We start from the raw sequence: 25,177 nt of genomic DNA, 5'->3' as shown, positions 1-25,177 counted from the left end.
CTATGTCCCTTTCTCATGATCTCCAACCTTAATGCCATCTTGATAAGTGGCCACAAGATCAAGGGTCAAAGGGAGCTTCTGTAACTTCTTCCTTATTGTTTTATAAGCCTAACTTGCTAATAGTCCTAACACTTATTTAATGTTCAAACTAAGAATATTCTTCTAATATTCAAACTAAGAGATATTTAAGTTCTGAAAAGCAGTTTATAATTCATGTTTTTCAACTATTCCACAAACCACTAAAATTTTAAATTGAGTTTTAACCTATCACTCATATAATATCAGACAAGTTTCTTCCAAAATCTGTGTACAGAAAGGAAGTTTGATTATATCAAACATTTCCTAAACTCACTAGTTAGATCTGAGAATACTAAAAATTAGGACTATGACATGTTTTCCAAAAAGAATGTTCTTAAAGTGTTAGAGTAGCTGGTGACTCAGTCTGTTCCCTACAGTTTGCTGCTGAGCTGGAGGCTGTGGGGGAAGGAGTTGAAACCATGTTCAGTGAACTTTTCCAGGAAATGAAGCAAGCACTGAATAAAAACCTCCTGCACTGGGAATAAAGATCTATTGGGCAAGCATGATGCCCACACTACAGGCTTATCTTCTGTGAAGGAACCAGCTGACCTTCCCCAACCCTTGGATTCCAGTTCCTGTTGTACCTTACCCCAGATAACACGCATTGCTTCTACCTGTAAATGTAAAGTCTTTAAAATAAACTATTACAGATACTTACGTTGTGGCGTTTGTTGCCTCAGGGACCATAATGACACTTAAAAATCAAGTCAACTGGTGGTTCTCAAACTTGGCTGCATGCTAGAATTATGTAGGGAATTTAAAAAGATACTAATGCCTGGGCACCATCCCAGGGATTCTGGTTTAAATGGCTAGGATACAGCCTAGGCATTCAAATTATTTGTTAAAAGGTCCCCAGGTGATTCTAGTCTGCAACCAAGTTCGGTAACTACTGAAGAAAAGCAAGTGGAGAGGACCAGGCTTTCTTATCCCATAGCTGTGAATAATAAAACACACGCAAGCTGGGCCAAAACTCCAACTGAGCATAACTCGTTCTTTCTCCTTTACCACCTTTTTTGTTACTCTAAGTAATCTTGAACAGTGTTCTTTTCTGGCCATTACTGGAGTTAAAGAAAATTTTCTTGGATGGTCTTTCTAGACTTTGAGCCCAGAAAAGCTGAAGAAATGTCTATTCTTGAGTAGCTGAAACAAAGGGGTATGCAGGAACTCAGTGGCAGTTCCCTGCATGGTCCAGCCCTTTTTTAGATCTTTCACTCATTCCAGCTGAACCTCACTGGTTGCCTTCCTATTCATCAAACATGCACGGAACTTTGAGCCTGTTTTTGTTCTCTCTGTTCCCTCCAAAATGCAGATACCCCCAGAAGCACATGACTTGTCCCCCTCATCTGCTTCAAATGCCAACTCAAGACAGTCCCACTTTCTTTCTTCATAATACATGAATCTATCTGACATATATTTTACTTGTCTGTCTACCTTCCTACCCTACTGGAATGGGGCACAGTCACGTTTCATTCATTGCTGTATCCTCAAGTGCCCTTCTTTTATTCCTAATTATTACAAGACTGGCCCCCAAAGCTTCAAATTCCCTGCCTTACATAGAATTAATACTGGATTAGGTTCCTGAAGTCCAGAGAAACAGGCTTTCTCTTTCTTTCTGTGATTTGGCTCATATGTTTAGACAAGCCCAACTTTCAGTATTGGATTCTACAACTTGTGCAAGCTTCAGTCTTTGATATATTCAAATGTACATGAGCACTTTAAACCACTAGTTTTAAAGTCTCCTAGAACATTGTGATCGCAATATGCCATTAGTAAGTACAGTTCATATATTGAAGTGAGTATGTAATGTCTTATGACTCATGATTCAAGATGCCAATTTTTCTTTTTTTTTCTTTGATTGAGTGATTTTAGTCAACGAATATTGATAGGATGCCAATTTTTCATAGGGTAGCAGAACAGTTTCTCCATAAAGAGACTAAGATGAACCTTTTTAGTCTTTCTTCTGGGAACCCTGAAGAAAGCAGGTGGGACAGTTTCCTCAGACATTTCTTACTTGAAAAATGCTTTAAGTAAAAACTATGATTTATAAAGAACATCCATTGACCTTTATTTGATTTGACAAAATCTGCATTATTAAAAGACAGGTAACAAAATTTGAGCTTATAGTGATTCTGACAAACTTAGTTCTATAACATCTAGAATATTATATAAGAAATATCAACTGAAGGGAAAACAAAAGTATCACATGCAGATGCTCCTGGCAAAGGGGGAACTGTATCTGCAGGTGAGGTCCAGAGTGTAGTGCATAAAAAAATCCTAGAGAAAATGCAATTAACTTACTTGGATGAAATGCTTTTCTTTTTAGGGGGAAGAAGAGGTGGTAGAGGCAGGAATTCAAAGGCATATACAGAATGGCTTCTCCATTTCAAAACGGTAACAAAAATATTTAAATCATGGCACTAGGGCAGGGCACCTTTGAGGAAAAGAACACCTTAACCAGAGTAGGCTCATTGCATAATTCTTTAGTAATAGGTAAGATTTTCAAGTAATGGAGCAGACCTAAAGAATAATTGGATTTTCACAGCGGCTATCTATTTTTCTTCTCGCCCTCTGGGGCTTGATCTGTTTCAGCATCACAGGGACACTTTTCCACACAGTTTCTAGGAAACCATCCTCTTATTCTTGAAACACCTGAGGGAGAAAATGAAACTGAGATGAAATAGTCAGATGTACAGCAGTGAAATTACTGAGACCAGTAAGTCCTATTACTTCAAATTAATAAGCTTTTAGGTTTTTTTTCCCCCTTTTCACTGTCTCTTGTAAGCACAGCTTGAGGGAAGAAAATATATGGTTTTAAAATGCTTGTAACAAGCTAGAAAACAGGTAGTTCCCAAATTCTATTATCTGGGAAAGGGGTTAATATGGTGAAAGATAGCTCCTAACTGGAGTCAGGGGGAACTTCTACACATACAATCATGAAAGGAGTTTTTGGTATACCATCACACTACCTCTGTTTCAGGGAACTATTCCCTTGTAGCCTTTGTGAATTTTCAGACTTTTCCTAACATATAAATTTCCATATCAAGATTGCCTAAGCTGGGGTTAATTTATGATTAACTCTGAGTATATTTTTAAAGAATATCTTGAGTGAACCTTTAAAAAGGAACAATTCTGAAGCTCCAAGTTTTTATAATAACTTAAGAGAAATGTTCATTCAAAAGGGGAGCAAATAGCACAGGGGTTTGGTGCACGGAATTTAGAGTCAGACTGCTAAGCTCTAAGCCCTCGGTCTACCTGTTTTTAGTGTGTGGCTCTGGGCAAGCTGCTCAGCCTCTCTGTGCTTAGTTCCCTCACCAATAAGATGTAAATGATAGTACCTAGTTCAGAGATCTGTTTGGGACTTTAATATGATAAGTGAAGCACTTATATAAGTACCTGTCACATAGTTAAGTATGAGCTCAAATATTAGCTATCATTTAAAAACCAGATAAAGGGGGAAGCTTCAAAAAAAAAAAAAAAAAAAAAGACCTGATATATAAACATAAGTGCTATAGAGAATACATAAGACGCTTCTTTTAATTGCTTAATCATGTGCCCCTCTATGCAGTTCCCCCGATGCATTTGGCATGTGATTGTTTATAAAAGTTATTCATGTAAAATTTGGAATTATTGCTAACAGTCTTGCCCTTTAAACATGTCCTTCCATTTCCATACCTATAAAGGAATCATCAAGAATTTTGTCTCCATACAACCAGTATCTGAAACAAAAAGATTAAAATTAAGTTTTTTTAAGGTTAGATGTCAATTTTGTCATGAAAGAAGAAATGTCGTGTCGTACTTCCTGTTACTTACCGCAAGCCTCTTGTGGCTAAAATGAACTCCCCCTTTTGTAGCTTTATTCGAGGCTCTTCAGTGCAGGGGCTTGTGAAGAAGGTTTTGATTCCTTTATTCAAAGGACAGCAGACACCACTATAATCTTCTATTACTTTATAGCGAACCTGTCATCAGTGATCGCAAGAACGATTTGAATATTTACCAATGGTATCTGAGGTTTTTAAAGTTTGAATTAAAAATTTTAAAGGTAGATCCAAATACCCAGTGACAAGCCTTCTTCCCTCCCAGTTTTCCATCCAGCCAGTTCCCTTATAGGAAGCAACTGATGCTTCCAGTTCTTAAGGCTTTTTTTACCCCTCATTTCAAGCACATAGCTAAGAATTAAATTCTAGAGCAGAGCCAAGAGAACTTTCTGCACTGATGGAAATGCTCTATATGTTCTGTATCTGTGGTATCCAATGTAACAGCACTAGACACATATAGCTATTGAGCACTTATAATGTGGTTAGTGTAACCAATAAACTAATTTTAAAATTTTACTTAATTTAAATAAAATAGCCACATGTGGCTAGTGGCCATCATATCTGACAACCTAGTAGTAAGGATGGGTTTCATAGCAGTGAGTCGTAACAACCTATATTGAGGATAATTGTTTTCCTATACTGGCAATATAAATTTACTAAATTATCTCCAAACCTTCAGTCCCAGCTATTTAAATAAAAACAAAAGTGAACTGCATCAAATTCCAACAAATGTACTAAGAATATTATTTAATAAAGGCCAACAGTTGGTTTCTGATCAAAGGCAATTAAAAAAATTACACAGAAGTATAAAGCCCGACAAAGGAAAAAAATTAGTATCATTGCAAAAGAATTACTTACACTTCTGACTCTCTTATCTGCTTTTTGTTTCAACTGTTCTATCTGTTTGGAAGATATAAAAAGAAAAAAATAAGTCTCTTCTCTTAATGTTGAAAAATAGCCTTTCCTCAGCTACTAGCAAAGTGTCAAACCCCCAATTTTCCAGCATTTCAAAGTGCTGACAGTTTAAAGGCTACAGGTTGTTTTGGTATGGGAAGAAGGTCCAATGACTAAGAACCAGGGGCTGACAGTGGGACTTTCTTAGTTTTCACTCTCTAATGTCATCATCTGTGTATATTCCTAGAGAGCCCACTGTGGCCGAAGGATCAGGTATCCTCTGCCCTCACGAAGTTTCTAGGCTAGTGCTTAAGGTGAAGACACAGAGATTCACTGATTCTTTAGTGACACAGACAACAAACTACACATGAACAATGAAGAATATTTAACAATGAAGTTAAATGAATGAATAAAAGTAATCATTATAACTCACTTTGTTTTGACTTAGTAACTATTAAATAGTACTGTTAGAAATATTAGGGGAAATAAAGATAATGCATGGTCTCTGTCCTAGAATCTTGTCGAGTTAAAGATACAAGAATTAAACAAAAATATGAAATTTCATGAGTTCCCACATAGTAATGTATGATTAAGTGCCAAATCCAGATGAGTCTAGAGTATGTAGGTTAGACTTTATGGAAGAGGTGGGACTGGAACTGGTCTTAAAAATTCAAGATAGAGTGAAGGTCATACTAGCTAGAAAAAAAACTGTGGGCAAAGTTCAGTGGCAGGAATGTACAAGGAGTTCATGTGACACTTTAAGTTGGAAGGTAGTTTTTGGCCAGATTTTATAAAACCAAGTTAAGGAATCAGGACTTTATCTCACAGATACAGAGAGTTAAGGAGAGATTTAAGTAAAAGAAGAGATATGATATAAAAAGTACTTAATGTTTATTAACTTAGATTCATTTTGAAATAGGGAAAGTATATGTATTACTTATTTTACTATAAAATGTCACCTGAGTTTGAAGGGGAGTTAAGGGGAAGAGGGTGAGGCCAAAAGGAAGGGCTATTTGAACAAAAACACTCACTGTTAAGCTGTACTGGTGACAGCCTTCTTTTATGGGCCACTCCAGTCCATCTCCTTCAGGAACCCCTGACCACGTAAATACCTGTTTAAAGTTCCTCCATCGACTTCCCATATCATAGGGAAAAACAAAGACTTCATCTAGTTGATAATATTGAATTCGATCTTTAGCCTGCAGGTAATAAAGACATAAGATGGCAGGTGACTCTGTCTTAGGTGGCTTTCAGTAATGTACTATTAAGAACATTTAATCCTCAAAATTTGTGTCATTCATAAAATTGCTTCCTCCTTGCTGTAATGTGAGTATACATGGAAGAGAAAGACAACTTTATCACAGTACAAGAAGGAAGAAACTTGACACAGAACACCAACCTTGTATGTGTTTACCCAGAGAATATCTGACAGAGTTTCTTTAGGAACAAGCAATCATAAAGGCTTATCGAGAATTAGCTAACTTTATCTCATATATAAAAAAAAATCCCCAATGGTTGTTCAGCAACACAAAAAATCCAAGTATATATAAAGAGATTCAGGAGGAAGTAAGGGTTTATTCAGGATGGAACTGTTTTGTGCAGTGTACCAGAAACCAACAGTCGTATTGTGGGTGGCAGTGGCACTTATGGGAATGGTCAGGAAAGGTATAACAGGGGAGTCGTTTTTGAAAAATATTTTTTAAAAAGCAGCAGGTATGTATAGGAGGCCTTCTTTCATTTTTTTATACTATCACATGTGTAGATATACTCACTTATAAACATTTATATGTACATATACATAAGTATTCAGCTTGCATAAATTATATTTGAGGCATTTATTTATTTATTTGTTTCGAGACAGAGTCTCACTCTGTTGCCTGGGCTACAGTGCTATGGCGTCAGCCTAGCTCACAGCAACCTCAAACTCCTGGGCTCAAGCAATCCTTCTGCCTCAGCCTCTCGAGTAGCTGGGACTACAGGCATGGCTAATTTTTTCTATATATGTTTAGTTCGCCAATTAATTTCTTTCTATTTTTAGTAGAGATGGGTTCTCACTGTTGCTCAGGCTGGTTTCGAACTCCTGACCTCAAGTGATCCACCCGCCTTGGCCTTCCCAGAGTGCTAGGGTTAAAAGCGTTAGCCACTGCACCCCGCCTAGGCATTTAAATTGTTAGCTTTAACTTAAGGAAATGAACTGTCTGCAAATTTCTTAAGTTTCACTGACACCTAGTGGTAAAAAGACACATTATTTACTCCAACTAAGTGTACAAATCCCATTGAAATTTATTGTATAAATTTTAGTGTCTGGTAATTTCTATAAATTTCCTATAAATTTAATATGATCACTTATTTGAATTTTTTACTCAGCAATAAAGTACCAGTTCTAAAATAACTTCTAGATGTAGCATGGTACTTTATAAAGAGCCTTGGTCATTAGCAAAAAAAAAAGAAGTTACTCTAAAGTCAATACATTTATTATGCTTATTAGAAATGATATTTTGAAATATTTAATTACTGGGGGATGATATTTTATGGACAAGCTTCATGCAGTTATTTAAAGTGATATTAATGTTAATTGATAATTAAAAGAATTGGCAAGCTGTATCCCATATGAATCTATTAAATTATATAAATCCATCTTCAGCCAGATAGTAAAGAGTAATTTCTTTTCCCTTTTTATAAACAAAGCTTCAGAGTCTTCAAAATGGACTGAATTTCAAAGAACAAAGATCTTGGCTATTTACAAAGAAAAACTTGTAAAAATGAGAATAGTTTACAAAATGACTAAGACATGTCTCTGTTTAAAAGAAACATTCAATAAAGTTGGGATTCTATCAATACTGTGTGTTAAAAGGTGACAGAAGTGTGCAGGAGATGTTAGGGGAAAAGAGAATAAAATAAAAAGTACTTAGCCAAGTCTAGGGAGGGTCAAGGATGGTTCCTGAGGAAAAATGATACATCAACTAAGTCTCAAGGGGTAAGAAATAAGGCAACAAGAAAGGAAGAGCGTTCTAGGCAGAAGGAACAACATGTGCAAAGATACAGAAGCATAAGGTATATAAACTATGAGTAATTTGTTATTAAGTGTGAGCTGGGGTGAAGGGTGGGAAAGCAGATAAAAAGGGAGAAGTCATGAAAGCTCTTATTATGCATAAGCAAAGGGGCTTGGACCTAAACTTGTGTATCAGTGGTTCTCAAAGCACATTTTAGCTGGTCTGTGACAAGCTAAATGTTACATGCCTTAGCTAATGTCTAAAACACCAAGAAAAATTTGATGGCACCTTGGTAGGATGGAAGTTCCTTTCCAAATGGGCCACTTCTCTTCTAGTCTGAGAGATTAATAGCCAGATGGTTCTCAAAGTACACTCCTTTGAGTCCCTAAGATGTTTTCCTAGAGTTCAGCAAGGTCAAACTATTTTCATAACAACACTAAGAAGTCATGTGCCTTTTGTTGTGCTGATATTTGTAATGGTGGATAAAATTGCTGGCATCTTAGCAGGAATGAAGACAGTGGCACCAAACTGTATTAGTAGTCATTATATCCTTCACCAATACATACTTACAGTTTTAAAAAACCAACAATTTCATATAACTATGCCTTGATAAAGCAGTAAAAATTATTGTTTTTATTAAATCTCAAGTCTCAAGTAGATGTCCTTTACTTTTAATATTCTGTATGACAAAATGAGAAGTACACATTAAGCAGGCCCAGCTACATTGGTCATCTCAAGGAAAACACCTGTTGTCAGCTAACAAGCTATATAGCCAGCTTTTTTCGTGTAACACTACTTTTACTTAAAAGAATGAGTAAGGTAATAGTCAAACTAAGATTATTTAGACTTCAGTGTTCGGTGAGCATTTTCTCAAAAATAAACAAAGTCAGACTGTCACTTCAAGGAAAACAACTGACAGTATTTGTTGCCAGTGACAAAACTCAGGCTTTCAAGAGAAAATCAGAATTTTATAGTTATATCTACCACTATGAACTTGACAGTTTTCCAATATACTTAAAGATGTTTCTCATAAATTGATAGTGATAAAAGTGAATGCAATTTTTGGATACTGCATAATGAAAAGTATTAATGTTTGGAAAATCTACATAACCCAGCAAATCAATATTTTCCAAACAACCAATGCCCAATGTTATATAAAACCATGTATTAGTAAAAGATCCATTCAAAAAGCAAGATAGACTGATAGATTTTAATGTAGGAGAGTACAAAAAGTTTACTGACATGAAATATTATTTGTCAAGTTTTAATGTAATATTGAAGAATATCCACTATCATCTAAAATGCCTATTAAATACTCCACCCTTTTCTATCTACTTATCTGTGTGAGGCTGGATTTTCTTCATATACTTCAATCAAAGCAACATATCTCAACAGACTGAATGCAGAAGCAGATGTGAGAATCCAACTGTCTTCTGTTAAGTTAGATATTAAAAAGATTTGCAATTAAAATAATACCACTCTTCTCTCTATATTTTAATTTGGAAAATTATTTTTCATAAAAATGTTATTTTAAATAAAATGGGTTTATTAATTTTAAATGAAACAAATCTTTCAAAATTCTGTTAGAAAATACGGCAAATATCAATGGATGTAATACACATAAACAAAAGCTCTTTAGAGCCCTTAGCAAGTAAAAGGATCCTGAGACCAAAAAGTTGGAAAACAGCTGCTGTAAATTAAAGTTCACAAACTGGCTGTCAGTGGGCTAAATTTCTGTCCAATAAATGTATTTTATTTTGCTCACATAGGTTTTTTGTTTGTAATTTGAATTGTTTGCTAACATTTAAAAACTCAGAGGAGATCTCACAGAAATCTAGGTCTTTAAATTTTCTAGAAAAAAAAATTGGAAGATCTCACAATACTGGGTGAATATTCCCCTGTGGCAACAATCAGTGTGGTCTGGCAGGCAGTGCTTTGGTGTACAGGCTGCTCTCCTCATTTAGGTCATCCGCCTGGACAGTGCAGGGATATGAGTTTCAACCCTGCTATGGTGACTGGGATTCTCTGAGAAGGTTTAAGCAAGAAGCAGGGTAGCTAGATTTGTGTTTTACATTAAAATCACAAATTAAAACTAAAATCACACCTCACAATGTTAAGTACTTATTGGAGGTTGTGAGGTCTGTGACAAGCTAAATGTTATGAGCCTTATCTAAAGTCTAAAACTACTATGAAAAACTTGATGGTACCTTAGCAGCATGGAAGTTTCTTTCTAAACAGGCCACCTCTAGTCTGAGAAATAATGGCCAGATGGTTTAATGTGTGGCTTATGCCTCTTCAGCCACTCAGGGTGTATGATAAGCATACTTCTGTGGGAGCTAAACTAAAGCAGGAATGAATCAAATGTTTCCTATATTCGCCTTTTATGCGGTATGCAAAAGACTTAAGCCATTTGGCAGCCAAGTTTTCACTTTTAGGTACTTATTAGTTAATCTGGTCTATTAATTAATCAGTATTTCGTTAATATTGAGGAAACAATTACTAAAATTTACCTTCTCTTCAATCCATGATTCGATAGATGTTTTATTTCTGAGAATTATTTTCATCTGGAAATTAAACGATAGTAAAATTTAATAATGTTACTTTGGTTCATTTAAGATCATAATATCTATAGTAAACCTATAAGATAGCTTTTATTGCTCTATTCCATAGATAAAGATACTAAGAATAATAGAGATTAGGTAACACAGTCAATATGTGGTGTATTTGACTCTAAAGTCTTTGTTTTTACCCACAGCACTACTATGGCTCTCAATAAAAATAATCATACCTACCCATAATCAAATCTGAATCTAGTATTGTAATCAAAATTCATGTCTTAAGCACTATCTTCTGAGCAAGGCTTTCAGAGTATTACTAAAAATTGATAAATCCATTAAATCAGTATTTAAGTGTATTTTGCCATTAAAATCTATCACTATTTTTAATTAACTTTAAATTTATGGTTATCTATTTAAGACAAGCAACAGTGACTCATTTCAATCAACCTCAATGTTCTGCTTGCTAAAAAATCAAATGTATTCATCCTTATTATTCAATTTTCCTAGATACGACCAATTCCACATATAGATTTTTATACTCCTAGATCTTAGTTTATTTCTAATATGATTCTGCCAGATCTTGGTTTATTCCTAATATGATTCTAATTAGAGGCACTGAGGAAAAAATTTGAAAGAATTTGGTACCAGGCTAGTAGAAAATATGAAGTATAAACATAATCAGCTTATTTTAAAAGCAAGAACTCAAAATGGGTTGAGTGATGCAGGGTCCTCAGGCCCAGCATTTCTAATTCTAAAAGAGTTTTTACATTCCCTTGAAGTCTGGCTGTGCCTTCAGTGTGGCACGGTAAAAACAACCCTGGACTAGGAGTCCTCATCGTATTCCAAGGGCCTAGCACAACATGTAGCCCACAGTAGGTCTTCCAATGAGTTACATGAATACAGTAAGGCATAAGAACTGTTCTTGGTCCCTTCAGAGCCAGGTCCTCCCTATTTTGTGTTCTCAGAGCAATTTGTCCATCAATCTACGGTGTACATATGGCCCTGTATTAGTTAATTGTTTACTATTAGTTGTCAGTTCCCTAAGGGCAGTAACCTCTTTATTTTCTATATTGCAGCTTCAGAAATTAGCAGAGTGATTCATCACAGAGTAGGCATTAAATAGCATCTAAATCATAGGGCTGCTACACAGATTAAATGAGCTAATGCTGTGGTCCCAACCCCCAGGGCTGTGGCCCAGTACCAGTCTGAGGCCTGTTAGGAACCAGGCTGCGCATCACTGCCTGAGCTCTGCCCACCATGGCCCCCCCCAACCTACAACACCCCACCCCCAAAGCCTGTTCCATGGAAAAATTTTCTTCCATGAAACCAGTCCCTGGTACCAAAAAGGTTGGAGACCGCTGAGCTAATGCATGTAAAGTGCCTAAAACAGTGCCTTGAATATAAAGTGCTCAGTGAATGTTAGCTATATTATTATGATTACTATTGTTATTAAATGTATACTATTATAAGATAACATTAATAATTATGTAATATTAATAATTATTATGTAACATTATGTAATTATGCAACTATGTAATTATGTAACAATAATAATTATGAAACATTAATAATTATGTAATAATTAGTAAACTAAGTACATGTAAGGGTGACTTTTGGTTAGACATTTAACCTTTTTGAGAACCAATTATTCATCTGTAAGGAAAGGAAAATAGTGATACTCCTCCTCTACAATACTCCTACCCTACAACTGAGGTTGGTGCAAAGATCATGAGAGACTAGACTGTAAAGGTGAGAAGAGCTTTCTCAACCATAAAGTACTACATAACTCCAAGTTAGCATTTAAAAAAATTAAATCAATTACCTAGAAATTCTGGCAAAATTACTTCAAAACGATCTGATGAATACAGAGAAGATTAAATTAGTTACCTAATGAATAACCAAAAGTAATTTCCATTTCAAACTGCATGCTTAACTGCAGTCTGTATCTATTTCTCATTATAATCAGTTCCAACAACTTGACAACTTTTAGCTAGAGGTAACCAAGAAACTTACCTGGATAAAAAACAACATCCCAACAGCTATGGTTGTTCCTAAAGCTAATCCCAAGGCAAACAAGGTAGCAGCAAATGCAGCTAATCCAAACGGAACAATTGGAGCAGGATCTCTCCGGGCTGCACTCATATCAATCTTTACTGTGTTCCACCCAAAGGAGAGCTATCAACAAGAACAAAAGCACTCACTCAAAATACTTGGTTGTGGTAACTGTTCGGACTCTACTGTAACATTTAAAACAACTTGATCAAAAAGATGACAACTTGACACTGTGGCCAAAGCAAACATAGCTGTTTTTAATTAACACTGTGGCTTGAGCTCATAGTGATGTGCATTCTATCATTGTTAGTTTTCTTACTTTTGTTTCTTTGTTTCCTAACAAAATGTCAGGTAGCTTCCACAAACATCAACATGCAGAAAGAACACTAGATATTAATCTAAACTGCAACAGTGTTTCCCATTTTCTTGCTATTCTGTATTCATAGTATTCTTCCACAGCAACAAGTACAGCCTAGAATTCAGTTGTTTCTGCCCTTATGTTTCATACCTACTGCTTATTAACCAAATGCAGGCAAAATATGGCCTGCAGATGTGTACTGCCTCGACTGCACAATGTTTTAAAATACTCAAAGTTAGGTGCCAACATTTAAAAATCAGAAGATTTCACACAGAAATCTAGATTTTATGATTTTTCTTAAAAAACTGAAAGATCTAGCATCACCAAGCTAGGATTCCCAAACACCATAAAACTGCATGATCAAATGTGGGCTGTGCTCTCCATGAAGAATTGGTATGTGCCAGTTTGTCACAGTCTCACGAGGCCTGTGTCTCTCGTTCACTTTCCAGATCTCTTTAGAGGGTGAAATTTGTGACCCCTGAACTTTATTTCATGACCACTTGCCCATAAATCAACTCGATCTGCTTTAATCTATTTATGTTTTAGGGTATGCATCTGTCCCATGAGCCACCTTCCAGGGCACTGGAGCCAGAAACAAACAAAAGACTATAACTTGCAACATGATTGGATGAAAATAGAAGGCACCAGTGTTATGTTTTTCTCTTTCCCCTTTTTTTCATCTCACTATTCTTACCATAACTATTAAGTTTGAAGTTTAATAAATTAGATACACAGTACTAAAATAATTATCAACTTCTACTAGAACATGTAAGGTTAAGATTCTAAAACAAAATAATCTTTCCTCATCTTAAAGAAACCCACATAACAGCAAGCAAAGTCCTGTTTCCCCAACTAAATCATAGAAAGCTTATTTCCAAAAGGAACCTCTTAAAATAATTTTGATAACCATTTAGTCTAGCATGAATGATTTTATAACAAACATTTTTACTTACCCGATTATAAAGCTGTGTGTACATAGTCATAACAAAAATGAAAGCAGCATGGATACAACCCAGTGGTGCTAAAAGGAGAAACAGTGTGAACGAAGCATGATTTTGATAACCACAACAGTTGTTGATCCAAGGACAGTGATGGTCCATCTTCATCACACATCTACAACAAGAAAAATTTACATAAAACATGAGGCAGAGAATCCTGTCTACTTTAAATAACTTAGGTCTTCAAAAGATCAAAAAGGCCAGGCACAGTGGCTTACTCCTATAATCCTAGCACTCTGGAAGGCCAAAGCAGGAGGATTGCTGCTTGAGTTCAGGAGTTAGAGACTACCATGAGCAAGAGCGAGATCCCATCTCTACTAAAAAACAGAAAAAATTAATCAGGTGTGGTGGTGCTCACTTGTGGTCTCAATCATTCAGGAGGCTGAGGGAGGAGGATCCCTTGAGCCCAGGAACGTGAGGTTGCTATGAGCTAGCCTGATGTCGCGGCACTCTAGCATGGGCAACAGAGAAAGACTTTGTCTCGGGGGAAAAAAAAAAGATCAAGCAAATAGGAATCTAGCATGTTCATGAGTCATAGGGGAAATATACTTCATGGAACAGAAAGAAAAATCTTTATGAGCTTTTAAACAATTATGAACAGTGACTCCTTTCAAATTCTAAACAGCACAAGAAAGGGCAGGCTTTGCAATAGCATCTGAGGAAAAGATGTCAGTTACAAATGTGTTAAATTAGAGGCTCAGCATAAAGAAATCATGGTTCTTTGGTTTTCCTCTAGCGTGAAAATGCAGTGACTACAGTGAACTATGATAGAGACTCAACAAAATCACTTATAAATCTCCACTGGGGTTGATGGGCCCAAACAAACATTTGTAACTTCCTTCCTTCCTGTTTTCATAGTGTCCTTTAGATATGAAATCTCTGAGCTAAGCAAGCTAACTTGAGAACAAAAGATGTGGTATAATAAGTAAAGTCTTACTGTGCTTATGTTCCTTACTGTTGCTAGAAGAAAATGTCCTGGTCTCAAATCAAACTTTATTTGTCTTCAATGGTTCTCTAAATTTCTTATTATTCAGTGATATACCTATTCCTTAAAAAAGGTTCTAGCCTATTTCAAATTTTTAAATAGTGATTCAGCTTTCTTCCCATTAAGCTTTTAATATTAAAACACTTGTGATAATAGGCACCTAGATTCATTTATTAGATCTCCATAAAGTATAAATATTTGTCAATAAGTAATGGGAAAAGCAGGTCTCCTTTATTATTTAGACACAGAACAAATTTAAAGTTAGTCAACAAACACAACTCACAAACATAACTAATCCTGATATCTGGAAACAAACTAAAGGTATAACTCTCTACCCTGCTCTAGTAGGACAAGAGGAAAAGTAAACCTGTAATTTTCTAGAACAATATTTTCATTTATAACAAAAAAGAATGAAATTTATTTATTATCTGGATTAATAATTTAGTGTAAAGTAGAGATTATGGACACAAGTATTTTGACAATATTTTTTATAGAGTGGCAACCTTGCAGATAAAACTAGGACTGATGAAACAGAAGGAAGAACAAAAAAAGACTAGTCACAAGTTGAACAGCCTCCAACGAACAGCAAGAAAGACAGGTACCTTTTACACTTTCTGCAGTGATGAGAACGTGGTGCCTTGTATGCTTGGCAGACTTTACAATACTGGAGATACATGGTATCCTGAGAATTTTCCTTGGCAGCAAAATAGGAACAAAAATACATTATATACCTGAACCCAAATAATAAGTCAGGCTTTATAAATAAATGCTTTCTTATGGTATGATTTTCTTTTATGGGAGATAGGGAAGGATGGAATCTTACCTGCATCTCTAGTCCATTTATTTGACCCAAAATATTTTTAAATAACAAATTTCTGGTAAGAACAGTATTGTTCTCCCAATTACTCAAAAGTCATTTTTCATTTCTCTTCCCCATTCCCACCCAAATCCATCATCACTAGTAGGTCCTACTACCCCAAATCTTAGTAGAATGGAAGTTTGAAAAAAAGGTAGCTGACAACTTGGCAAGTATTTTAAGAGTGGGAATTCAAGAATGAGTTGATACTCTTTTCTGAAATCTGCCTCCTCCTTGATATTATCACTGTCACTCCCCCTTCTGGGGACATTTTAATCACTTCCTAACTAGTTTCCTTTACTGTAGTTTCTCTCTAATCCAAAGTATGTATTATCAAAATATTATTCTTATAACAACTCTATGTCAGAGCTCTGCTTGAAAACCTACAAAAACTCCCTATAGTCCAACAATTTCTCATATATTCAAGACCTTCCATGATTTGCCTTTGTTTCAGCCTTCTCTGTACTACATAATCGTTTTTCCAGTCACAGTGGGTCCACTGTTTCCGAACATGTGCTCCTACCATTCTCTCAACCTGAAATGCCCTCTTCCTCATGTTCCTGTGGAAATTCCCACTCCTCCCATAGGTCCCCAGCTATAAATGCTCAGTTCTTTTAACTTCAACAGCACTCACCACCCTCTAGTTACCTGTACAAGTGCATCGGTTTCATTCCTAGGTTATAACCTTTTCAGAATATGAATTGTATCTTATCCATCTCTGTACCCATTTTGAATAGTACACAGCACACCATATACACCAATGTTTCTCAAACTTTAATATACCTAAAAATCATCTGGGGACTTTGTTAAAATAAAGATTCTAATTCAGGAGATCTGGAGTAGAGTCCAAGATTCTCCGTTTCTAACAAGCTACCAGGTGATGTCCTTTAGGAGGAATATGGACATTCATAAGCATAAACTTTCTAACAATTTTTAAGAAGCCATAAATTGATTCATATTATACATCCCAACGTTATACTTAACTGCAATGATTTTAAACCTTTATGACTTAAACCAGCAGTATCTAAAGTGTTTTTCCCAGTTCTGAGAAATGTTAAGGTACAGGAAAAAAACCCCTAGAGCTAAAATACATTGTATGTGATAAACAGTGTTTCTTAAATTTTGGCCAGGGATCCACCTCAACCCTCACCTCCATTTTTTTTTTTCCAATGCAAGGCAGATATTCAATGAAATTGCTTTGGAAAGCACTAATTTGGATCAATAATTTCAAACAGACATGAAATAAATACTCTGAGCATAAATGATCAGTGATTAGAATAATACACAATCTTTACCAGGTCAAGAGTAGGCTGTATTTGATATTATTGGTTAGTAGATAAGGCAAACTAAATATATGATTATTATTAGAGTTCATTGTCTTAAGGAATCTTTTTCTTACCGGTTTCCACCCTAGAGGGACAAATCCAGGGCCAACAAACATTGCATTGAAGTAATTATAAAGAATCATGACAGTCCAATTTATCAACATGATGAAATTCACACTTCCTCCAGTGGTATGTAAGGGCCAATACCACAACACAGAGTCAATCATGGCCATTGTAGAACATATTGCTATAACACCAAGGGCTATGATGGGACCCCAGTGACACAGTCTCTTTAATTCTTGGAGATTTTCAAACTTGATAACTGAGCAGAATGTACCCATTTTGGAGAGGAAGAATGCCTTCCTACTTTTAAATAGTTACAGATTTCCTTTTCCTGTGCACACATTTCCATGTGCCACAAGTCCATGTGTGTTCTTTAATTGTCATGCCTTCAAGTTGTGAAATATTAATGCAGATTATGCCATTTTCACTGGTAAGCACTCAAAACTCTTAACTAGAAGACTCCAGTATCTTGCTTTGAAATTCAACCTAAAAAAACCAAAATGGGAAAATTCAGCAAGAAACTTTATTATATGCTGTATTTGTTAACTGTATTTATTTGTTAACAAGCATCTAAACAAAAGCATCCCACAAGTGCATTACTTTGGGATGAGCATGTTGTCAAAGAATTACTTTTGATTGATCCAAAATACAGTTAAAGTTTGAATGCCATGTAAACTGGATATGTGATTCCAAAATAGATGTTTTTTTTTTATCCTTTCTCCTCAACTTGACTGTCCAACACTTCGTGATTGGTTTGAGAAGACAAAGAATTTTAGAGCTGGGAATTGGAGCTTTGGAGTTGATCCTAATCCAGCTTCCTTCTTCACAGAACAGAAATTGACTTAGAGAGGCTAAGTGATTAGACCAAGGTCACAAGTAAGTAACAGCTGAACCTAAAATAGAAGCCAAGTCATCGAACTCGCTTTAAGGACTTTTAAGCTGCCTCTTAGGAAGTCTTGAGTTAAGCCAAGCATGAGTCAGACGTGGTCTACGCCAATTGCCTGCAGTTGCCCCCTAAATGTTAACCTAACAGTTTATTTGGGGCAAAAGTAAAGAAGCGAGCGTGAAAGCAAAGAAAGAGAGGAGGGGAGGAGAAAAGGAGAAGGAAAGAGAGGAGGCCTGAGTGAAATCATGACTAAAAGAGTGTAGGCGAAAGAATATGAATAAGATTTGAGGGGGAAAAGAAAAAAAAAAAAAAGAAGAAGAAGAAGAAAGGGAAGTGCCTCCGGGAGCGAGGGAGGGGGAAGGCAGGACAGCACGAGGAAGATTTGTAGGGTATTTCCGACTGAGGATCTGAGATACATGGGTAATAGAGATTCCCACGCAACAGATGCCGCTGGCTAGTGCCTCAGTTTCCCGCCCGTGTTTTGGAGCAGAGCGTTTAGAAGTAAATCCTCACTCAGGGAAGAAACATCCTGGCAACCGGGGTTCTTCTCAACATTCGGGAGACTGTGGCCCCCACTCTGGTTAGGAAGACCGCCAAAATCGTGGCTACTTCCCTGCCTCGACTCCCACCTCAGTCTGGTCCCTGGTGCCCGCTCCTCAGCCATCGACTATCCGGGGCGGCCTGGGCTCACCCGGAACAGATTTTCTCCTCCTGGGATGACTCCGTCTTGGAAACCTCAGTCCAGGGCAAGCGGAAAGCAAATCCTGGTTGCAGGAGGCTGGAATGCGGGACCAGCCACGACCGGTGCGTCTCTCCACCCGCGCCCTCGCCGCTACTCTCCCGCTCAGGCCCCCTGCGCAGCCTCCGTCACAGCCACTTCCGGGAGGTTTCCTCCTCAAACTTTCCTCGGGAAGCAAGCTTCTGTGACCTGTAGCTTGGAGAGCCGGAGCCCTTTCCCAGAACACTATAGGGGGGAAAAAATGCTTCAGTGATCCCAGAGAACTCGTATGTTTTCTGAGGCTTTTGGGGGGGCACGAATTGGGCCGCGTTTCCTTAGCGAACTGCTTAATCTTGAAGCCTGAGCGGAAAATAAAAAGCGTTCGCAGCCCAATTTCCGGAGGACCGAGATTGCGACGAACAACCAGGAAGCGACTGGGCTGGGAGCTGTCCCCGGTTCTCCGCTCTGCTCTCGAGGACACCTCCCGGGTTCCCTGAGACGCGGCCCCCCCACCCCAGCCCGCTCGCGAGGCCCCTGCCTTGACCTAGGCTCTGACCCCGGACAGTCACTCCGGAGCAGCCATGTCGTCCGACTTCGAAGGCTATGAGCAGGACTTCGCGGTCCTCACTGCAGAGATCACCAGCAAGATTGCGAGGGTCCCCCGACTCCCGCCTGGTGAGAGCCTTGCCCCTGCCGGGCGGGGGGTGGTCTGGGGAGCGGTGAGGCGGGGGCTGTGGAACGCGGCCTGAACCAGTGTGTCTCTGAGGCGCGAGGCAGGAGTGGGTGGTGGTGGCGGTCTCCCGGAGCGATGGGGCTTGACTTTGTTGAGGGCAAAGAGTGCAAGTTCGGTTGTGGGGTGCAGTCAAAAGACCCTTCGGAATCTGAGCCATCTGGGTTTGAATCCTAACTCCACCTCCTTGAAACTTGTGTAACCTTGAGGGTGTTTCTCTGAATCTTAATGTTTCCATTTGTAAAATATTGAGTTGTGTGTATTAAAAAAAAATGAATGAAAGTACGTAGATAACGTAGATTATGGATCCGCAATATACAGCAGTTTTGGTGTGATGGTAATCATGTTCTTGTTATTGTATGCAGCAAAATGGAGTTAAGAGCCAGGGTGCCTGGATTCAAATCCCAACTCTGCCACTTAGAAGTTATGCCCCTTAAGCAAGTTTCTTGACCTGTCTAAACTTCCCTTCTTGGTAAATGGTGACATTGTACCTCTCTCATAGGGTTGTTGTGAAGATTAAATGATATAAAATAGCATAACATATGTAAAGCCATTTCTTGTATGTTAGCTGCTGTTATCATTAGTATTTTTTATTCCCACCCTTAGTTCTTGTTTCTTGTCCTTCTTGGGGATTTATAACCCAATTTCATGTAAAACTTGGTACAGGATAATTATTTGCACTTAAAATTTTACATATCCTATTTGGAAATTTGGAAATGTTTTTGTTTTTGTGTTTAGCACATCTTACTTTCCATTCTAGACTGTCAGTCAACTATGCGGAGGTAGGAGCTGTCTCTGATTCCCTTGGCATCTACTTACTAGGGTCTCAGAAAAATGTTTAAGTGAATGAACTGATGAATAGAAATGTGATATTTTGTGACTTTTATTTGTAAGATGTTTCAGGATTTATCTTTCTGTAAGTACAGATTTAATTTGAGTAATTACTTACAGGTAAGATTTTTACTTTTTAGTTAGTTAAGAAATCGAACCATCATCTGGCTGCTACACTTGGCGCTACTGTAGCTCTGGGATATAAAGTATAGAAAGGGGAATGGTCATTGATCTGTGGACTGGTGGGCAACCTACTTTCCCACCTTGTCAGTCAAGTCTTGGTGCCAGCAATAATTTCTCCTGGACCTAAATTGTCATTTCTCTTTACCTTTCCCTTGTTTCCCCCAAAACTTAAGTGTTTAAAAATAATTTTCTTTCTTTATTTCTTTGTTTTTCTTCCCCTCACCTATTTTCTGTTAATAGGGATATTTGCTTGAAGCCAGGATCTCTGAACTTACACCCCACTCATCTACTGAAGTCTCAGTTAGTTCTGGAGGAGGTGGATGATGTCTTAAAGAGGTTTATGAGTCCAAGTAAGGGAACAAGAGGAGAGAACCAAGGTAGCATATACCACCGAGCTCTGCTGCCTCAGAGATTTTTGTGGCGAAAGTGGCTGATGGCCTCATCACTTCATGATACATCACCTCACCTCTTCAGTTCTACTTTTCTCCACTGCCCAAGATCATCTTTATTTTTGTTGTTATTGTTAATGGAAACTACTTCCTTTGAATTGAGTCCCAGAGCCTCAGAATATCAGGACTTGTGGGTTAAATTGGATTTTTGCTCATTTATACTTTTAATTGTTTTAGCAGTAGAAACTTTTCTTTGTTTGGGCTAATAGCTTTTGTATTGGGAAGCTGTTTTACAAAGTAACAAAGTTATCCCTGGGTGCAAAGTTGTAAAAACTGCTTCCAAAGAAAACAGATTTTGTTACAATTGAGTTTTTCTTGCCTTTATAGTTTAATATAACAATTCTTAACACATAGAAGAAAACTTTTGAATTGAGGACCTCAAAAATAAAGTCATACCTTTCCTTAGTTGTAGTATAATATAAGGCCCAAACATAGCAGCTATGTTATAACTGAAAGGAGACTGCATTGCTGGCACTGGAAAAATGCTTACTGATTTGAATAATTAAATAGTTGTAACTCTTAAAAGTGCAGTGGCCTCTCTCTTAATAATGACTTGTGCATGCCTCATTTATAATCTATTTCTAATTGATAAATAGAAAAAGATGAAAAAGTATGTCGATGTAGTTATGAATTTCAGATGTATGTCTGTGGATTAACAGAAATGAACATGTACAACCATGGCAAAAACAGTATGATTAAAAGTAATTACAATGTCTCTCACTGAGCATCATTAGTGGTTGTGATATTCAGCTAAAATTGACCCAGAGAAGATAAACTGTGATTTATTTGAGTTAAGAAGGTTAAAAAATGGAGGAAACTTTCTGGCCAAAGCAGTTTATTCCCCACCATATTAACTTATTTAAATTGAAGTACAGTGAGTAGATCTAGTGAAATGAGATTTACTCTCTGCTGTGCATGTTTGATGTATTAAAGTGTTACTTCCCAGGAGAATAGGAAAGATTGAACATTTTAGAACTTTAAGGAATTTGATTGCTCTGTGATATGTTATAACAATAAAAAGATTTTGCTCTTAGACTAAAGTGTTGAATCTTAACTAATTTTAGTAATTGGACTGTTGAGATGGGTGAGTCCCTTAATTATTCTTATAGAACTATATTTGAAAATTGATTTTTAATGATTACTGTTCTGTGGCAAAGTCAGGAAGATGGATGAACAGAAACCACAATTAATACTCTGTTGTGAAGTTCCTTTCTCTGAGTGAATTCCTAAGTGGAGGATGCTTTCCACTGGTGAATAGGTTCCATTATATTAAGCAGGCTTCCTGAAGGATCTTAAAGCGAGTTTTATTGCAATTAGTTGCTTACCTCACAATTCACAGAGAGATGAATGGTCTGATATGAATCCTATCCCTTTGTGGCTATAGTCAGAAATGTACCAAGAAAGTATTATAGCAAAGCAGTTCAGACTCAGACATGATATCAGATCTGTTTAGAATCCCATTTCTGCTACTTATGAGATGTGCAATTGTGGGCAAATTTCTTGGCCTCTCTAGGCCTGCCTCCTCCATCTGTAGAATGGGGGTAAGAATTTCAACCTTACAGTGTTGTAAAAATCAAATGAAGTAAAACATTTAACATGCTGGCACAGTTATTACTCAGAGAAAGTGCATGATAAACTAGCTAGATACTGCTGCTGCTTCTGCTACTCTGAAGATAACAGCTGGTAAGATTAGCCAGGACCCAGCTCTTCAGACTTTGTCATATTAGTTGAACTCTTAAAGAAACCTTGGACTTCAATTCTTGCTTCCTTTCTGTGCTTAGAGTTAGGTGAATTGCTCTTGATGAGTACATTTGAAAGGAGGGGAGCAATCAGGGATTTTTGGAGATGAAATTGGAATTGGACTTTGAACACAGGATAACAAGGAGGGAATCAGAGGAGAGAAGTGAACGTGGTGTGGGGCAAGGTGGGTGTCCTTTCTGAAGGGAAATGCTCAAGTCCAGTGGATTAGCTCTGCCGAGCCCTAGAGGATTGTCTCGTACACCATCTAAACTTAGCCATGTATGAATGACGCCGTAAACATTGTCTTGTGATCCTCTCTTGCCTTTGCAAGGTGGTTATAATGAAAAAATTTAGAGGAATCTGCTTTTATTTATGAATACTGTTTTCTTAAAATATATATGGCTCTAGAGCTGTACTGTCTGCATGTAGCTATTGAGCACTTGAAATGTAGCTATTGCCACATTGAGAAATTATAATATTTTAGATATATTGGGTTAAATATTATTAAAACTTAAAACATTATTAAAACTAATTTCACTTGTTACCTTTTTTTTTTTTTTTTTTTGAGACAAGAGTCTCACTTTGTTGCCTGGGCTACAGTGCCATGGTGTCAGCCTAGCTCACAGCAACTTCAAACTCCTGGGCTCAAGCATTCCTTCTGCCTCAGCCTCCCAAATAGCTGGGACTACAGGCATGTGCCACCATGCCTGGCTAATTTTTTTAGATATATATTTTTAGTTGTCCAGCTAATTTCTTTCTATGTTTTAGTAGAGATGGGAATCTCGCTCTTGCTCAGGCTCATATCGAACTCCTGAGCTCATCCACCCACCTTGGCTCCCAGAGTGCTAGGATTACAGGAGTGAGCCACTGCACCCAGCCCACTTGTTACTCCTTAAGATGCAGCTACTAGAAGATTTAAAGTTAGTTTTATAGTTCTGTTGCCCTAGAGAGTTAAAGTTGGAGGGATGGTGCCAGCCAATCCTAATTGAGGAACTCACTGCCACCACAGACAGTTTGCCCTGTGCTACCTCACAAATGTGCTACCTCACATTTGGCTTCTTAAATGCTAGGCAAGGTCCAACTTCTTCAGCTGAGCATATGGGAAAAATAGCCTTCAGCTGTTACAGATAGCCCAGTTATTTCTTATTAAAAATTTGAGCATTTGAGGAGTTTTATTCATCTTTGAATAATATACACACTTTTAAACATATGTGTATATTTATAGATATATATATACTTATCTATATGTTGTATGTATGTGTGTATATATTGTTGAAGGGATCTCCCTCCCTTCAACAACTTACTAAGTAATAGTAATGGTTTCTTTTTTTAAAATAAACCTTTTATTTTAGAACAGTCTGAAATTTACAGAAAAATCACAAAGATAGTACAGAGAATCCCTATATACCCCATGCCCATTTTCTCCTATTATTGGCATCTTACATTAATATGGTACATTTGTTACAGCTAGTGAGCCTATATCGATACACTGTTATTAACTAAAGTCCATGCTTTATACAGATTTCCTTAGTTTTTAAAAAGAAATTTAAAATTTTTTACCTAAAGTCTTTTACTAGTCCAGGATCCAAACCAGGATACTACAAAACATTTAGTAGTCATGGCTCCTTAGGCTCTTCTTGGCTGTGACAGTTTCTCAGCCTGTCTTTGTTTTTGATTAGAGGAGTACTGGTCAGATATTTTCTAGAATATTCCCTCAATTGGGATTTGCTCCATATATTTCTCATTAAACTAGAGTTATAGGGTTTTGGGAAGAAGACCACAGAGGTGAAGCACCATTTTCATCACGTCTGATCAAGAGCACATACTGTCAACATGACTTATTACTACTGATGTTAACTTTGCTGAGGTAGTGTTTGTCAGGTTTCTCCACTGTAAAGTTCCTCCCCTCCCCCCTTTTCCATACTGTTTGGAAGAAAATCATATGCATAGCCTACACTTAAGGAGTGGGGAGTTATGCCCTACCTTCTTGAAGATGAATATCTATATAAATTATTTGGAATTATTCTCTATGAGAGAGATTTATCTATTCATTTATTTACTTAGTCTTTTATATGAATATGGTTTCATGGATATTTATTTTATCCTTTGTGTTATATTTTATAAATTCTTGTCTTTCATTATTTATTTAATTTACCATCGTTTTTCGAGAACTGATTATATGTGCCAGGCTCAGTGCTGGCATAGGACTACAAAGATGATTAATTAAGCCATGGCTCCTGTTTTCCCAGAGCCCCCAAGATGAAAGGTTAAGCAGACCTGTTCATATGAGAGATAAATCATTAGGATTATGTAAGAGTTATAGGTGCTTTATGTAAGAGAAAGTGATTAATTTTTTGGTTGGGTTAGGAAAGGCTTTAAAGGAGTAGTGATTTCTGAAGAGAGTTTTGAATAGCAATTTGCCAGGTGGTCTTGGTAGAGATATGCATAAGCATTGGGATTAAAGGTCCTGGAAATATAACAGGATTAGAGGTGAAGATTTAGTATCATAAATATATAATACGATAGTTTAAAAATGGATGAAATTACCTAGGGATATAGACAATAGTCATAAAAGAAGAAAAGCAAGGACTGAACTCGGAGGAGCACCAACACTTAAAAGATGGGCTGAAAAATGCAATGCCCAGCAGAGGATATGGAGATGGGA

The 25,177-nt window shown here is 37.1% G+C and overlaps 3 protein-coding genes across 14 annotated transcripts in view; 2 read left to right on the top strand and 1 right to left on the bottom strand.

Annotated features, from left to right (window-relative positions):
* ACSL5 (acyl-CoA synthetase long chain family member 5) overlaps positions 1–731 on the top strand; it is a 50,299-nt gene extending 49,568 nt beyond the window's left edge. For all 7 annotated transcript variants that reach the window (XM_012771630.2, XM_012771599.2, XM_076009792.1 and 4 more), the window contains one exon: positions 456–731. The gene's annotated coding sequence lies outside the window, so the exon portion shown is untranslated. The remainder of the gene's footprint in view (positions 1–455) is intronic.
* Positions 732–2,538: 1,807 nt separating this feature from the next.
* Positions 2,539–18,731, bottom strand: ZDHHC6 (zDHHC palmitoyltransferase 6). 2 transcript variants are annotated; one of them, XM_012771655.2, is made up of 11 exons: positions 18,491–18,731; positions 16,987–17,461; positions 15,334–15,425; positions 13,702–13,861; positions 12,352–12,513; positions 10,291–10,344; positions 5,819–5,986; positions 4,752–4,793; positions 3,889–4,034; positions 3,751–3,794; positions 2,539–2,727 (listed from the first exon to the last, which is right to left on the bottom strand). In XM_012771655.2, exons 2-11 carry the CDS (start codon positions 17,251–17,253, stop codon positions 2,624–2,626), a joined length of 1,239 nt encoding a protein of 412 aa, XP_012627109.1. In that variant the 5' UTR covers positions 17,254–17,461; positions 18,491–18,731; the 3' UTR covers positions 2,539–2,623. The 2 variants fall into 2 exon arrangements, with proteins under 2 accessions (XP_012627109.1, XP_012627116.1); XM_012771662.2 differs by having other exon boundaries at positions 18,553–18,731.
* A 93-nt stretch (positions 18,732–18,824) lies between these two features.
* VTI1A (vesicle transport through interaction with t-SNAREs 1A) overlaps positions 18,825–25,177 on the top strand; it is a 328,547-nt gene continuing 322,194 nt past the window's right edge. For all 5 annotated transcript variants that reach the window (XM_076009793.1, XM_012771719.3, XM_012771757.3 and 2 more), the window contains exon 1: positions 18,825–19,254. In XM_076009793.1, the coding sequence (XP_075865908.1) occupies positions 19,161–19,254 (94 nt within the window). In that variant the 5' untranslated portion in view covers positions 18,825–19,160. The remainder of the gene's footprint in view (positions 19,255–25,177) is intronic.

This window comes from Microcebus murinus, chromosome 14 (assembly GCF_040939455.1).
Source record: "Microcebus murinus isolate Inina chromosome 14, M.murinus_Inina_mat1.0, whole genome shotgun sequence".
In the NCBI taxonomy this organism is placed as follows: Eukaryota; Metazoa; Chordata; class Mammalia; order Primates; family Cheirogaleidae; genus Microcebus; species Microcebus murinus.
This window is presented reverse-complemented; position numbering and strand designations above follow the sequence as displayed.